The sequence below is a fragment of the Zeus faber genome (assembly GCF_960531495.2).
Source record: "Zeus faber genome assembly, chromosome: 18".
Taxonomy (NCBI): Eukaryota; Metazoa; Chordata; class Actinopteri; order Zeiformes; family Zeidae; genus Zeus; species Zeus faber.
The window spans coordinates 20,862,652-20,879,648 of NC_137210.1; the positions used below are offsets into that span (position 1 = coordinate 20,862,652).

Below are 16,997 nucleotides of genomic sequence, written 5' to 3' on the forward strand. Positions count from 1 at the left end.
CTGAAGGCAGAACGCCGCCCCCTCCTCTTTCATCGATGTTCATCCATCCGGTGTCCCTGGACGACGTGCTGTGTGATATGTGTTTTTGGGGGGTGTTTTTGCTAATGGCAGAAGCCAAGCGCTCCCCCGTGAACAGGCATTTTAAAATAGGGCGTCAGAACCTATCGGGATGGAGACCCTCCTCGGCTGAGTCTCTGAACTGTGAACATACAGTACCTGCGTAGATTTATTTCAAATTGCCACTCTACGCATCCATTTTTCACCGTCAGACTTTTTGTGAGGTTTTTTCGAATACAGATATGTTTCATCGTAGTCACCAGATTTTCACATATCCGTACAAATTACCTGGAAACTAACTGGAACTTGGAACTTGATTGCAAAGACAAACAAAATGCCACTGAAATTGATCGACATCCGATTGAAACAGTTTTGTTCCTTATTATTCCAGCCACAAAATGACAGCGCCCGCTCCCCCAGGGGCCCGAGCAGCCGCTATCGCCTCAGACTTCAATGTAGCAGCTCTGACGACATCAGAAGCGATGGATCAGTCCCCAAATCACTGCCGCTGACCTTGATTTTTTTATGGATCCCGTTCACCGTCACATCCTCTGATATCGGTGTGCGACGGCGAAACGCGTCGCGCGCCTTCCAAGTGAACTTTTAATAGAGCCTTAGAAATCGCCAACTCACAGGGTTCAGCGTTGAGCGCAGAACTCCGCCGACTCGAAGCGAGGCAAAATGTCTCGCGTCGCTTTCCCTGGAGGTTGCGGGGACGATCCCCGTTCCCTTCACACCGGCTCAGAATCCTCCTGCTCACACTGCTGATTGGACTTCACTTTGCTTTTTGGCATTTTGAGGCTCTGTAAATTCACTACTAAGCCAAAGATAAATCCATTTCTAAACTGCTCATATGCTGCGATCATCTGATCATATCTATTAGGAATAATTATTTGAAGGCAATACAGAGTATGTATTCATTTTGGAATAACTAACGCATTTTATTTACCAGATTGCTTGTTATTGATTGCTATTTTTTTTCATAAATCATGTGAAGAATATTGTTCTTTTTTTGCCAGGATAATCTATCCCTATAATCCATTACAATGCAATGTGTCTCACCACTCCGTGTTGGAATGCAGAGTGACACTATAGCGACTCCGTACTCAGAGCATGTTCCCTTCTGCAACAAACAGATGAATCAACCCCCAGGGAGTTTATTTAACTTGGCTAATTACCTGCTATGGCAGACACCTTTCCTCATGTGGTCACAACATCATTAGGGATGAAAAAAAAAGGTGAATGAAAAAAGGACGAAGTGTTGGAGCAATTTTCCAGGAGGATCATTTTGAAAGCACTTGCTCTTTCAAAGAGTCTAAGTCTGGAAAGTTTAGACACACACACACACACACACACACACACACACACACACACACACACACACACACACACACACACACACACACACACACGTAGAGACCTGGAGGTAAAGCAGAGGGCAGTTGCTCGGTGTGAAGACCTGTCTGTCACGCAACGTAGAAAGTAGAAAGCAACGTAGAAAGCACCAAGTGGAGACTTGGTGCTTTCTACGTTGCTCCTCACATCTATGGCTAAAGCTCCGGCGGTGTGGGCGCCGATGTGGTGGAAATAACACAACACAATAACATTTAAAAACACCAAGTGTCGAATGATTCGATAATAATACTTCTGCGCTGCTTTCTGTTTCGGCAGGTGTTGGGAACAAAGTGCCGGCAACATTAAATGGATTTATGAGGTTCCGATCCTGGCAGCCATCGGGGTAAGGATTTCCATGAGTTTATATGTATTTATGCAGCATGGTGTTTGACAAACAAAGTTGAGGGCAGGTTGTCTGTTCGCCGTTTCCATAATTGGGTGGATTTGCGGAGGAGTGAAATCGCGTGATATCCCTTTCTCCCCTCCTTGTTATTTGTTAGTATTGATCCCCAGACTGCATCGGTGCACTGCATCGATTAATTCTAGGTGCAATATATAAATAAATCTTGATTTCTTTGTTGGCTGTGGGCGTGCGGGAATGATGTTGATGCGGCTAATGTTTTTTTTTGGCTTATTTCACTAAGATTAATAGGAATAATTGGCGCCTGTGTAAAATAATGTTACTTTCATGAGCACCATGTCACCTTTTGAGCCGAGTTTCAGGAAAGTGGGTTGGAGCCAATCAGATCTGATGATCCGGAACACTGCCTCCGTAAATAAAATATGCACTTTATCTCTTTCTAATGAGGAGGGGTAAGTATGTATTTCATAATGACAGGTGATAAATGAAACACCATTTGAAACATTGCCTACTTCAGAGTGGGAGCTCATTACGGAATACCCAAGAGAAGTAGTCAACACAATACTGTACAAGAAAAAGGTTGCAATACATAAATGGTCAAGCAATAGATTGCGGAGCGTGTGTGTGTGTGAAAATAACTGTGTGTAAGTTAGGGCTTATGTGGCTTTAACTAATTGCTTGATTGTGATATTGTTTAATATCACCAGATTTATATGATATAGTGATTTGATATATTTTGTGATTTTGTGTATATGAGTGAGCCTAAAGTTACATGGGTTGATGACAAATAAAATGATCAGCGATGATGTTTCATCAATATGTCAAAATATTCACCTGTGATGTACACACTGTGGATAGAAGTTAAAAGCCAAAGTTGTATATTCAATTACAAAGATTATTATGCACATGAGACATAGTAGTAGTGCAAGCTAAACGTGTTGAAGGTTTTTTAAATTTTTATTTTTAAATGGTCTTCGCATCAAAATAAATATTCATCGCTTTGTCTTTTTCTATTTGCTTGTCAAGCTTTAAACACAAGGTTTAACTACAGAGCCTCTGGCAAAGCAAATGCAAACAGTAGAACCATCGGTATTGAAACGCTACTGTATGTATTTTCCCCCAGTGACTCCTCTCTTTTTATGAAAAAAGCCTCGCACAATATGGATATGAAATCAAAAGACACAACAAAAACAAATGTAGATAAAAGGCTGACACATCATGGATATAGAGAACAATGTCGCCGAATGATCAAAAAGCACCCTTACAAACGTCACCCCCACAATCAGGTCCTTGAGATAAAACTCAGTTCAATTACTATTTCAGCCGGAGTAGAGAAACGCCGATTTACTCAAACCCTCCGTCTCAGACACCATTTGAAATAGTCCTAGATTTTGCCTGCCACCGAGGAAGATTAGAGTTCAAAATGAAAGCTCAAATCAACCCTCCAAGGGGAGAGGTTTCACTTCAGATTGACGCCGTCATGGATTCTTTGGACGACTTCAATGAAGACCAACCAGCACCCCCAGTTAAGAAAAAAAATTAATAAATACAAAAAAATACAAAGTGCGGTAAAAATGTGCTCGAAGTTAAACATTAAAAGATAACAAAATAATAAAACATATCATGTGCGCCAGAAAATGTATATCATGTTATAAAAACAACATTCAGAAACGTACAATCCTTTTTTCTCACTAACAGTTTCGGACATCTAATTAAAAGCAAAGTTGAAATGTTTCCTGTGGCGTTTAGAGGAATTCACTGACTCGCTTGTTCGATGTCTGCTTCAGTTCCGTCGTTTTGATGACATCAAAGGCTACAACGTCTAAATTCGATTTTTTTTTTTTCTTTCTTTTTAGCTCAACTTCCTCCTGTTTGTGAACATCCTGCGGGTTCTTGCCACCAAGATCCGAGAGACCAACGCTGGGAGATACGACACCAGGAAGCAGTACAGGCAAGTGCTCCGCTCGCACGGATTTTTTAACTAACCTTTTATTATTCCCGAAACCTTGTTCTAAAAGAAATTCAAATGTAAAGATTGAATAATATTGCAAGGATCATTGAATTATTTATTATTATTATATATTATTTAGGGTTGTGCATCGCTCCCTTATAAGACGAGCCGATACATATCCAGATACAGGGGCTACGATACAGTTGACGATACATTGTAATACGGAACAAGTCGTTGCAAAGCAATCTGATACAGTTCTTAACATTAAATTGAATGTAGACATTTTTCTATTATCAATTAAAGTAAGCTCATTTTATGAAAGTATATTTTAATTATCTGACATATCTGTTTTGTATTTTATGGCAATTTGTACACACAAACACACACATACTGTGTGTATATATATATATATATATAAAACATGTGAATGTATACAAGTATACAAAATTCTGATTCTTCAATAGATATATTTCATAAAAGACCAGGGAAGCCCAAGTATTTTTGTTACTTTATTGCATTAATATATAATGATTTCTAATAAATTGCAATTCTGGTAGTAGTAAATATAATATAATATTGTGATGACACTGGATGCGTAGTTACTGCAGGGGGTTCACAAGTCTTAGAGAGGGAGTGTGCGCCTGCGATCTGGTGCGGGGTGTGTGTGTGTGTGTGTGTGTGTGTGTGTGTGTGTGTGTGTGTGTGTGCGTGTGGGTGTGTGTGTGTGTGTGTGTGTGTGTGTGTGTGTGTGTGTGTGTGTGTGTGTGTGAGAAAGTGCCTTAATGTTTTTTCATATATCATATTTTCATATATCGCAACTCTGTACAGTTGGCTGTGCGTGAAAAACATTAGAAATTATTTTTTTTAAGTCCAAAATGAGATTATAGCAAGTTTATTAGATTCAACTAATTGTCATTGCACAGAGTACAAATACTGGGGCAACGAAATGCATTTCAACATCCTAGTAACTGACATATCTAGGAGCAGTGGGCTGCTGTATGTATATGTCCATGTGGTTATGGGGTATGAAAAGAGGGTGGCAGACGCTCTCAATTATATATCGCTGAAACCGCCACAAGACAAACAGGCAACCGGCCATTAGTGTCCATTGTTCATAGGCCTGGTTGCTGTCCCGGAGGCTGCTGGTCTGAGCCTCGAGGCTGCGGTACTGCTCGCCAGACGACAGCAGCTCAGAAAGAGTCTGTGGCTGGGTTCTTAATTTGATAATCTTCCGGGTTTTTACTGACACACCGTCCCTTGTATATATCCTGGATGGAGGGAAGCTAACATCCACTGATGCTTTGCACTGGCCGTATGACCCTCTTTGCGGTGGAGCGCAGTGCATCAGGATGTTCCTGGTTGTGCCTCTGTAGAAGATCAGTAGGATCCTGGGCCCCATGCCCAACTTTTTCAGCCGCCTGAGGCGAAAGAGGCGCGACTGTGCCTTTTTCGCCACATGGCCGGTGTGCTCGTCCCAGGTGAGGTCCTCTGTGATGCCAGTGCCGAGGAGCTTGAATCTGCCGACTCTGTATACAATGGACCCGTTGATGGCAATGGGGTCCAGCCTCTCTCCTCTCCTCCTGTAGTCGACCTGTCTGCTCCTTGGTCTTGGTTGTTGACCTCTCTCCTGGAGGACATCTCCTTGTTGTCGGTAATCAGCCCCCGTCGCTGTCGTATTTAGCAAACTTAATTACGAAGTTGGAGCAGAGGACCACACGGAGGCGGCTTGGGACAGAGCCCTTGGGGGCTCCTGTGTCGAGGGTCAGAGAGGCACCACCTGGACCACGACCAGACAGGTAGTCTAGGCCCGGCTGCACAGATTTGTTTTGTGGAAATACGCAAGTACTCCATCATTGTTTCAATATTTGGCATAAACGACAATAGACTGAAAATGTCATCAAAAACTAGATTGAATACAATGCAGATGAGCTTCCTCTCATTATGTACCTACAGTGTTATGGAGAATTGTATGTCCAAACAACAAAGTAATGAACAGTACTTCGTCATTGTTTCCAATCAAGGTTCTGCATTTGGTAATTAAGTGTCATGTTTGAATAGAAACCTGGTAGTCCCTTCTCGTTATTTCCCCTCCCTCTTAATCACAGACAGACATAATAACATGCATCCACGCTCGCCTTGGTGGGGGTTGAGACGAGGGTATGCTGTGGATTTCCGGATCCATGTTAATCGCGGAGCCCTTTCAGACTGAACTGTCATTAAGGCCTGTATGAATAAATGAGACATGTATGTAACGATGTATCACACACACACACACACACACACACACACACACACACACACACACACACACACACACACACACACACACACACACATACACACACACACACACACACACACACACACACCAAATGCATTCCAGTGCATATTTACAACTGTTTATTATTCACAGCAGGAGAACATGAAAATGTACTTGATAAATGCCATTCTAATTATGGACTATGTGTTAATCGAGAGGTGTTATTTTGGAGGCCTGCCGAGTGTAAACAGTTTAGCCAAACACGGGGATGCTGATGAGGCTCGGAATAATACTGGCAGCGTGGCCGAGGTAGCCAGAGCGCGACAGATGGATGAATAATCACTATCTCCCCAGTATTTACCACAGGTTAAAAAATATGAATCTCTGGGTCCCTCCATATATGTTCAGAACTCTCGCCTATGGATTTTGCAAATAAAGTCACAAAACAAGATCTGTGACAATAAATGGGCAGAACTTTTAATAAGTGAGAGCAGATCTAAAAAAATAGTAATGCAAACTAAACTCAAACTTTACTTTTTGTGTTTGTTTCGTTTGATTGCACGCAAACTGTATTCATTCCCTGTAGTCGTTTTCTCGAGGGGTATGTCGCCATTGGAGAGTGTGTTTTGGATCAACAGCTGTGGAATCACTTTAGGAATGTGTTGTGTGCCAAATACATAGATAAATAAATAATATATATACAATCTCTTCATTAAAAATAATTGCATATCTGGTGGATGAAACAGGGAATATTCATGAATTTGGCAGAAAAACAATAGTTTATATATATATATCTATATATCTATATCTCTCTCTCTCTCTCTCTCTCTATATATATATATATATATATATATATATATATATATATATATGTATAAAAAATGTTCAACATCTCTACCAGAGCAATCCTTGGCAACAAACGTAATCATCCTCTGGGCATGTATGTGGACATGCTCCCATTGCTATCCAGCAATTTACACATGCTGGGTGTGAGGATGGACTGCTGGTCACTATGGACGTCCTCATGAAGCCGCAGCAAGACGTAGCTTATGAATAAACAGTGGTAGACTCATAGTTGGATGTTGAATATGGTGCGTCTACGATGCATTAGCACACAATACACAGGATCTGAAGCTAAATCCGTCTTGTGCGGATAATTAGGGGGCTAGGCATGCACACCCGTCGCCACGGTGAAGGGCACGGTGAACCTCCAGCGTAACAACTGGTCCAAATGCAGTGTTTTACAGCACCGAGATGCTGGAAACCAAATGTTATAGGATATCATCAAAGGCGGAATCAGTGGAACAAAGCAACACATAGTGCCGTACTACGGAGTCAAAAGTGTGATGAACGGTCATTCTAAAACTACACTCTAGGTACTGTATATAGAGCCAAGTTATTCAAACGACTGAAGTGAATAAATCAGTGTCATGGTGGAACAATACGCAAACAGCATGTTGAAAGCGGCAGGTTTGGTCTAGCAAGATGCAATCAGGTCCAAAATTAAATGGGCCGCTTGTAATTGGTTTAAGCCGAAGTCAAGAATACACAAGTAATATGACAGATGTCTGGCTCTTTGCTTTGAGAATAGGTTTAGGATAAGGACTTAGTAAAATGTCGGTTCCATTATTTATATCTGTTCTAATCACAGCACAACCTCGCTTGAATATTTATTTATTTATTCATTTATTTATTTTTGTTCATTTTGCTTTGCCCCATTGGACTGCATTTCAGCAGAGTGAGAAGCTGCAGCGGAGTTAGAAAGTTCCTCAATAGTGAAGTGTTCAGCGAGGCTCTGCTATGAACAGTTACTATAACATAACAACAGCCAACATTTTAATGAGGTTGAAAAGCAGTGAGCCTCTCCTCGAATATGCTGGGAGAGAAGGAGAGATCCCCTGGAAGCTGGCAGCAGATAACCCACCTAATGAGGAACCCACAAAGAGACATCTGAAATGACTTGAACAGAACAACTCAATGAAACGCAGCAATGGAGATGGAGTACACACTGCTTGTTAGTCGGTTATATTTGCAGTATCAATTCATAGCCAAGAAGTAAGGAAGTAAGGGATTTCTTTCAGGCAAAAATTGGTTTAGCTCATCCCTCACACTGCATGAGGTCACACGGGCCAGGGCTCCAAATTAAACCTTCAGCTGCAGCTGCAGAGCAGAGCACCCATCACAGCCATCACAGCCCAACACGTTCAGCTGGAACTGCAGGAAATGCAGTCATTTCAGAATCTGAATTGCATTTGCTGAAAGCAGTGAAATGATAGAAATCACGGTGATTCCCGGTGTGACGGAGCGCTCCAAAAGAATATTTTTGAAAAATTCTTACAGTATATGGTACGAGGTGATTGGGTCAGAGCTTCCTCAAGTGCTAGTTCATCCCAAATTCTGTTGAGTGATACTTAACACTTGACTTGACACAGTACTGACCACTGGTCTGTGATATTCTGAAGGAAGCATTGTTTTTTTCAAGCAATAAAACGAGTCCTCTATTATGCATTATGATTATGATACACTGTGCACACACACTTCTTTTGGGTATCATTAGCATTTTCTGAACTGTTATAAATGTATACATACATTTATGTTTGTATTACATTTGTTTACTTGTTTTTTTTATATTTTCTAACAGTTTTCTTTGGAGCCCCTCAATAAGCAAATATAAGCCTGTGTGTGTGTGTGTGTGTGTGTGTGTGTGTGTGTGTGTGTGTGTGTGTGTGTGTGTGTGTGTGTGTGTGTGTGTGTGTGTGTGTGTGTGTGTGTGTGTGTGTGTGTGTGTCTGTGTGTGCATGCTTATGTGTATTTGTCCACAGAAAGCTGGCCAAGTCCACTCTGGTGCTGGTGCTGGTGTTTGGGGTCCACTACATTGTCTTTGTGGGAATGCCTCAGACGTCCAAGGGGCCGAGCTGGGAAGTCCGCATGTACTGTGAGCTCTTCTTTAATTCTTTTCAGGTACGGTCTTTCTTTACACCATGCAAACGTCATTTAACCGTCAGTTCAAAAATAAACTTGGCTTGAATCAAGCACGATTGTCCAATTTTTTGTACCACTATTCAAACCAATTCATTTGAATGGGGAGATTTTCTTTGACTATAGAAGGGGAGGGGCATAGTAAATCGGGAAGGGGCGCAGATATGTTCAATGTGTCAATTGGGGGCACCACTTAAAATGGCTTAGCATTATTCAGGGATTTGCAAATTATATATGTAAATTATGCAGGTATACGCAGGTATTACAGGTATATTATTTTGATTAAATAGCCTACAAGTCATTAACATTGACCTGCAGCATTACATTTTGTTAAAATACAAAATATGAATGTGAAAAGAGCCATAGCTGAGCATGAATCACGTGGCATGTGTATTTATTTTCCCTACTTTGATCTGAAATTCTGGGAGAATAACACTGGGGATACAGAACATATGCAAAGTAGCGTGAAGGGAAAAACAAACAAGAAAAATGCCTTCAAACCAAGTATAGTTTGTTGCCGTGTTTGTTCTTATATCTTATGGAGATTACGATTTCACGTCCTCTGCACGCTGGTGGCATGGTGGAGGGGGTTCGTTGCTCATACATTATTTTTTTAAATGTTTTTTAATATTGACATGAATGTGCTATCCCTTACTGAATTACGTTAGATGGGGCCGTTTTATAAAATCAACCTGTCCTTCTATAATGCAGGGCCTTCATTTGCATTATTTTGGGGTGTTTTTGTGCCCGACCGAAAGCATGAATATGGACTGAAGCATTAATAGAAAGAAAAAAAAAATGGATATTTCATTGCTTGTTATGATGTGAGAGCACAGTTAATGTGCACAGCGCAGCTGCTGCCAGTCATTCAGACGATCAATTGGACACGTAATCAGTCGCGGTTTTAAATAAGTTTGACAGGAAAATTACACCTTATCGCTTCCATAAAACTGAGCCTTTTAGAGCTCAAAATATCACTGACGTCATTCATAATTAGCAGTGTGTGTGTGTGTGTGTGTGTGTGTGTGTGTGTGTGTGTGTGTGTGTGTGTGTGTGTGTGTGTGTGTGTGTGTGTGTGTGTGTGTGTGTGTGTGTGTGTGTGTGTGTGTGTGTGTGTGTGAAAGTGTAAAGAAACCCTGAGAGCTAAGAGATGATTTGGACTGATCATGATGAATTCACACCGCCTTCAACCCTAATACTTCTCTCTGGATAACAGATAGATAGCTTCATCTTTTCAGCCTGACCACCCATGAACAAAAATGGCCTTAAGAAAGAACTTCAAGATGTCTCATGGGTGCATTGCATTTGTGTGGAGCGTGCATGGCTGGAGTGTTTTTGAGCCATGTGGTGAAAATAGACGACGAGTCTGCTATTTTGCCATTTTCAAATGAATACAAATATTGAAGTGGTCGGTGTTCCATGTATGTTGAGTTTTGTTTCATAAGCCTCCCCCCCCCCCCCACAGAGAACCTTGAATGGTCATTTCAATGCTTTTTGCATTGGTGTGGAGCAAACTCGAAATAGCTTTATCTGCGCGCGTCTCTCAGACAGGCACCATCCACTGAGAATAGAATGGGAGGACATCTCGCATTCGCCATCTGCTTCCGCCGGCTGTGTCCAGCAGAGAAGAAGTACGACATTGGCAATAGGGAACTTCTTGCCGTCAGCTTGGCATTAGAGGAATGAAGGCATTGGGTGGAGGGGGCTGAGCAGGCATTTATTGTGTGGACCACAATAATCTGCCAGATGGGCAGATGGGCTCTGCTGTTTAACAGGTTCACTTTTTCCTTGTCACACAGTACAGCCCTGGTTCCAAGAACGCCAAGCCGACGTCATTGTTTTTCCCCAGAAACCTGACCGCCTGGAGTCAGCGGTTGGTCTGGGCAACAGAAATGCACACACCCTCTCCTGCTCTGCTCTCGGTCAGCTCCAGCTGTGCCTCTCCTCCAACCCCTGTCTGCCCTTAGTCCTCCCCCCCTGCCAGGTGTTTCTTTAATACTCCCTGGGGAATTTAAGTTTGCATTTTCTGTTCCACTGTGTTATTTCGTAAGATGCCTGTAGTCCCAATCCCGGGCCTATTTTTTGGTTCTTTACTTGAGGAGTCAAGCTCAGTCGACTGCCTAGCTTGTCAGCTAGTTTTGCTCCAACTCCTCCTAATAAAGTCTGCGACTTGTGATATCCCACTCTGTCTTCTTGTGCCTGTATTTGTGTCCAAGTCCTTAGTTCTGACACAAAGATCTTTGATGATCTCTGCTTCCGCGGATCTCACTATGTCTGCTAAGTGGTGAAAAGTGCACAAGGTAAACTTCCCTAGAGCGAGGCCGTGCCTCAGACACACCTTCCCAGAGAGCGGAATGACAGTGACCTGCAGCTGCGCCTCCATGAAACTAGAGTCCACTCGTGGACTGGTATTCTTGACACAGCCTCTGAAGGACATCATCAGAATACCAACTAGACAGGAGCGAGAAGAAAAGAGCACACAGTCCAGCTCCTGGAGCTCAGATTGATGCTTATGCCGCAGGTCACGTAGTGCACCCCGTTGTGAGATACGATGACTCTACTTCACATAGGCCGACTGTCCAAATTAAGAGACATACTTGGATGGGCGCTCGGGGCTTGGTGGGGTGTCTGGCCGGTTGCGGTATAGCGGGCCTCGCCTTTGCACAGGGCGTTGGTCGGGCGTAGGCCGGCTCACCTGCAGGGCGGCTCTGGGCCTTAGTCGGTGCCTGGTATCTGCGGCCCAGGTTCTGCGCCTACGGCTGAGTCTTGTGCCCGCACATAGGGGTGGGTTGTATGTGTGCGCCACAGGGGTGCAAGGTCTCCTCGCTCTCTCTGGGACTGGTTTATGCTCCTCGGGGCCGTGCGTGGGTGTTGCGCCGCAGGCTCCTGGCCTCTCTGGGGACTGGTCTTCTGTGGCTGCAGGGCGGGTGCTCAGGGCTTTCCTTCCCTTGTGGAGTGTCTATACAGCGGCGGGACTCAGGGGTGGCTGCTCATCTTGAATCGGTGGCGCTACAATATAATTCCGAACACACACACACACACACACACACACACACACACACACACACACACACACACACACACACACACACACACACACACACACACACACACACACACACACACACACACACACACACAAACAGGAAGAGGCCACCTGCCGAATGCTGATCCACTTTTCCTGGATGAATTCTGTTTTTTCAAAACATGGTGTGATCTGATGTCTCTATTTTTACGTTTTTCCATGTACATGTTTGGTTCTATGTTTATTTGTCTCACCCGTGGTGATTCACCTCCTCGTGGATTAGTGATGATGATTAGGTGTTTATAGACCAAAACATGGCAAGATGGTTCTCCAAAAGAAGTTGATGGCGGTTCTGTGTGACAAAAAACTGTGCTCTTATCAACACACAGCTCGTCCACATGACAGAGTTGTTACAGCAGTTCTTGATGATTTAAGAATGAATAAAGAGTAAAGGAAAAAAATATATATTTTTTTTCATACCCAAAATCCCAATGCCGTTTTATTTGAATACTATGTTAAATAATATGACACATGACATTCATTCATATTCAGTTTTGCTTTTTCCGCATTTTCAAATAGGAGTTTCTTTATTAATTCATTTGATTTAGTTATTATTTTTTTTAGGTCAACCAAACAGCTGTAATTGTATCATTTAATTTAGGAATTTCTGTAGTACTCAACTTTAAATGGTTCATTTAGAACATGATGAGCCTTAACGATGGGAGATTACATTTTTCAAATCTGAAATTTCATCAACGTTATTGACATAAAACTGCAAGAAAATGTCAAGGCGTTATTTCAAGCATATATTTCCCATCACTCATCTGGTCTTTGAACCACACCGCATTCTATCAGGTTCCAAAAGCATCTCCCATCACTAACATAACATAAATATGAAATAAAAATCTCTTTCATCGACATGCGTGTTTATCTTCAGCCTCTCCCCATCTCAGGGGAACAAATAGTAAAGCCAGTCACAATAGAAGTATCATAAAAGAGATGTTTTGATATTTTTGGAGTGGCAGATCAACACACTGTGGATACCTGAGTAGTGTGACTTTGAGGCTTAAATCAAGAACAGGATGTTTTCTTTTTTTCCTCCCCAAAGGGAATGGAATTTGATAAAAGGATTGGGTTCTCGGAATGAAAGTATGACACTTTGACTTGACGTACTTTTTGGACTGTGAACTTAGTGCTAACCCTTTTCGTATCCATCTCTTCTTTTCAGGGTTTTTTTGTGTCCATAATATACTGTTACTGCAATGGAGAGGTGAGTGGACGACCTTCAGAATCAACCTGACCCCCATATCACCAAAACACAGACCGAAACTCCCGACACTCATTTTCAAAATCAATTCAACAAACTAACTAACTCCTAAACTTTTGTGAGATTTATTTTTCTTATAACGGAAGATTTTTTCTTTTTTACTTAAAGTAAAAAATACGAAAGAAAGTCAAAAAGAATTTGACTGCGAGGTGGGTCGTAGTGCAGGTGATGATTCACCATCCATCTCTCTGTGTTCCTCGTTCTCTGCAGCCCTGCAGGCTGGTGCACACCTTACATTCCTTCACGTCTCCTCTCCCCGTCATTCCTTCGACTCTTCCGTCTGAGCTGCATGCCGACTCCCCTCTCTCCCTTTACTTTCCCACAATATCATGTCTGAGGCACAACAACATTATGCCAGAGAGAAAACTCTTTAATTCACTTATTAGGATTAATGCAACCTGGGCCTGGATGGGGAAATTTATTGGACAGAGTTTGAGTCATGATACAAGATAAATTATTCAGATTCAGGATATTCAAATCCAACTCATTAAAATTTGATAATTTAACTTCATATTTTCCTTTTTAGGCTTTAGACGGTTTTAAATTTTGTGATGGTTTTGACCCATCTGGGTTTTCTTATGTCAAAATATTTATATTGCTTATTTTGGTATGTACTACAATAAAAAAGGATAAAACGAGTGAGAGTGAAAGCTTGACCAGTAAAAAATAGATAATAATAAACATAGTTTTCTTAAAGAGCTCTCTTCTTATCTCCAAGTTTTTGGAGTGTGTGCGGGTCGTATCGCTGTTCCCACAGGTTATCGTCCTGTCTGTCACACCATCCATCTCTTTGTGTTTCCTCGAGCCGTTAGCGGTATCTTTTTTGACAAGGAAGCGGCTGGGCTGCAGTTTCCATTCGTCCTTTAACCCGACTGCGGTCTCTACCGTCTTTTTCCTTTCGCAAGATGCAGTGTCTGAAAAGCAGAAGGCTATTTTCTAAGCCACCGACAGGCCGCATTAATTCCATCGCATTCCTTGACATCATATGGGTATATACAGGGGTCATTAAAGCAACACTATGTTAGCTTTTTTACCTTAAAATAACCGCTTCAAAATCATATTGATGATACACAGACTTGTAACATGGAGAATGGCACCTCTTTCATTGCCACCCCCGAACATCTGTTCTTGTACTATATAACTTTGGTGTTCAGGTACGAAACCACGGGAAAAGTTTGTTGCGCTTTACGGCGCTACATGACATTTTTTCTCTGACTCGCGTGTGAGCCGGTGTGCCAGGCCGAGTACCGGTGCCTACACCGATGGCAGTGGGCCCCTCCCTCCTCATGCTGTGGAGAGCCGTGGACTTAGTGCTCGCCGAAGCGGTGAGGTCCGTGCAAGGGGCGCTGTAACCTAGGTGCGCATTCAATTTGCGTTCGTAACAAGCTGTTATTGAAACGTGATCGGTAAGGTTCAAATTTGTCCGGCAAAATAAATTATTTTCCGACACTGGACCCAGTTTTACGACAGTGAAAAAGTGCAATTGTACTCAGGAACTGTAGGGGCGCCACAAAGAAAATGTGAATATCAGTTTAGCAGTTATCAAGACTTTCAATCCCATAAACAGTAGCTGCATTAAGTAGTTTGTTTCTACGAAAAGGCATTTGCTCAGATGGATTACATCAGACAAGCGACCTTGAGGAGGTTGTCAGGCCCCAGAAAAGAAGAAAGGCATATCGATATTTATACGCCAACAATGGAACTACTTTTCTTTTAATTATCGCTTGCTCCTTCACATTCTCTTCCCTACTACATTACCCTCATCTCTCCCAAAGTCTTTTTTGCTTTGTTTGTATCTTGAGTATACACCGCCTCTCTCTCTCCTGTCGCCTTCTTGTTGTCACGCACACTGTGCTGCATGTACTGTATCCCCTATGCTCCCCCTGGGAGACCCTTTGACAGAACATTTTTACTATAGAAAATAGGAGTCCTAATTGGTAATTATAGTTGCAGTTGTGGAGTTACGCGGTCTGAATGAAGTATTGTATGAAGTAATAGTCACACCATCAATAACAACACCACCGCACAAGCCTTCGCTCTGGCCCCTGCAGATTTCTCTGCAGCGTAATTAGCTCCAAAGAGATAAACCCAACTACTTTAGGGATGCCAGATAAAGAGATGAATTAATGACTTTTCAGTGAATTATATGGATGAGATAGGTGAAACCTCTCCCTCTCTCCAGGTCCAGACGGAGATCAATAAGGCGTGGACCCGCTGGAACCTGTCCTTCGACTGGAAGATGCCGGTGGTCTGCAGGCGCTGCCGCTGCAACTCCGTCCTCACGGGCCTCAACAACAACAACCACAGCATGAGCAGCCAGTCGCACTTGGCCCTCGGTGGGACCCGCTCCACCACGCTGGTGTCTAGCCGCGTGTACCGCAGCACGGGCCCCGCCGCCGTCAGCACACACGCCGCGCTGCCCGGCTACGTCATCGGCCACTCCGACCCCGACAGCCTCCACCGCTCTGTGCCCGAGGAGGCGGAGGACAGTGGGGCGAAGCGCGTGGACGATATCTCGCTGAAGGAAACTCTGCCCGTCCTCAGCAGCAGCGCCACGGCCGAGGACGAGGAGGAAACGCTTTAGGTGAGAAGGACACCGAGTCAATTGTGGCGACGCGAGTCACTTCGGGACGGACTTCAAATGTTCATGAAACTCGCTATGGTCCGATAGCGTCTGGTCTACAGCGGCTCCAAATCCCGAAGCCCCAAAATGAGAGACGCTTCGGAGTGAAAAAAATATTTTAGAACAGCACGAACCATCGGCAGGTCCTACAAACAGGATGCCCGTCGTTCGTTTTTGGTTAAACCACACGACACAAGACGATGTGGATGGACTGACTGAAGGAGACCGATGTTGATCCAGTCAGCGGTAAATGTTTTCCCACTCACGCAGAACGGGAGAGTTGACCCGCGAGCTTCGAAGTGTCCTTCAACGCAGATCCAAACTCTCCCGTGAAGCCTCTCCAGAAACAAGCATAGCACATGAATGCATGTTGACAACAATAAAAAGAACTTGCTGTAAAAGATCCAACGTGCCGCCACAGTTTACACTCCTTATGGCGTTATTGGATCTTCCCATTCTTCACTGACTCTTAACAGGCACAGGGTCCAAGCTTATTTTATCTATTGAAAACGTACTTGAAATGTCTCTGCCTACATTTTAGCACAGGACTGCCCTTAATTTAAAAAAATTATATCATGGGAGGTGACATTTGTCTCTAAGCTCGGCGTTTCAGCGACTGTTAATATTTTCATCAGTCAAAGGGGACTTGAATATACTTGTGAATACACTGTACAGAGGTCGGTTCTGTGAATGACGAGTGAAAAGTTGTCTTATTTTTCATAGGACTGATGGAACTGCCGCTCTAATTGAGAGATTGGAATGAAACTGTGCAAAAAAGTGATGCGATCCATCGTTAAAATAATGAATTAGGAACCTCCCAAATTAACAACAACCCTTTCAAAACAGATCTCAGACTGGAAGTTAATCCTGGGTTTACAATTTGTAGATTAAATTGCCCATTTTCCTTTGGCGTTCTTAATTTCGAGGTTATTGTTTTAAGTCGTGAATGGATTAAGATTATACTGAAAAGATTTTTTTTTTTTCATACAAGTTTAGAACTTTACTAACTTCAAACTGTG

General features: G+C 42.9%; 1 protein-coding gene across 1 annotated transcript in view; it reads left to right on the forward strand.

Annotated features, from left to right (window-relative positions):
* pth2ra (parathyroid hormone 2 receptor a) overlaps nt 1-15,939 on the forward strand; it is a gene marked incomplete at both ends in the record, with an annotated part of 63,275 nt that extends 47,336 nt beyond the window's left edge. Inside the window, 5 exons of the mRNA XM_080018893.1 lie at nt 1,729-1,795; nt 3,670-3,768; nt 8,851-8,985; nt 13,257-13,298; nt 15,538-15,939. Of these exons, the coding sequence (XP_079875019.1) occupies nt 1,729-1,795; nt 3,670-3,768; nt 8,851-8,985; nt 13,257-13,298; nt 15,538-15,939 (745 nt within the window). The remainder of the gene's footprint in view (nt 1-1,728; nt 1,796-3,669; nt 3,769-8,850; nt 8,986-13,256; nt 13,299-15,537) is intronic.
* Between the last annotated feature and the right edge of the window lie 1,058 nt (nt 15,940-16,997).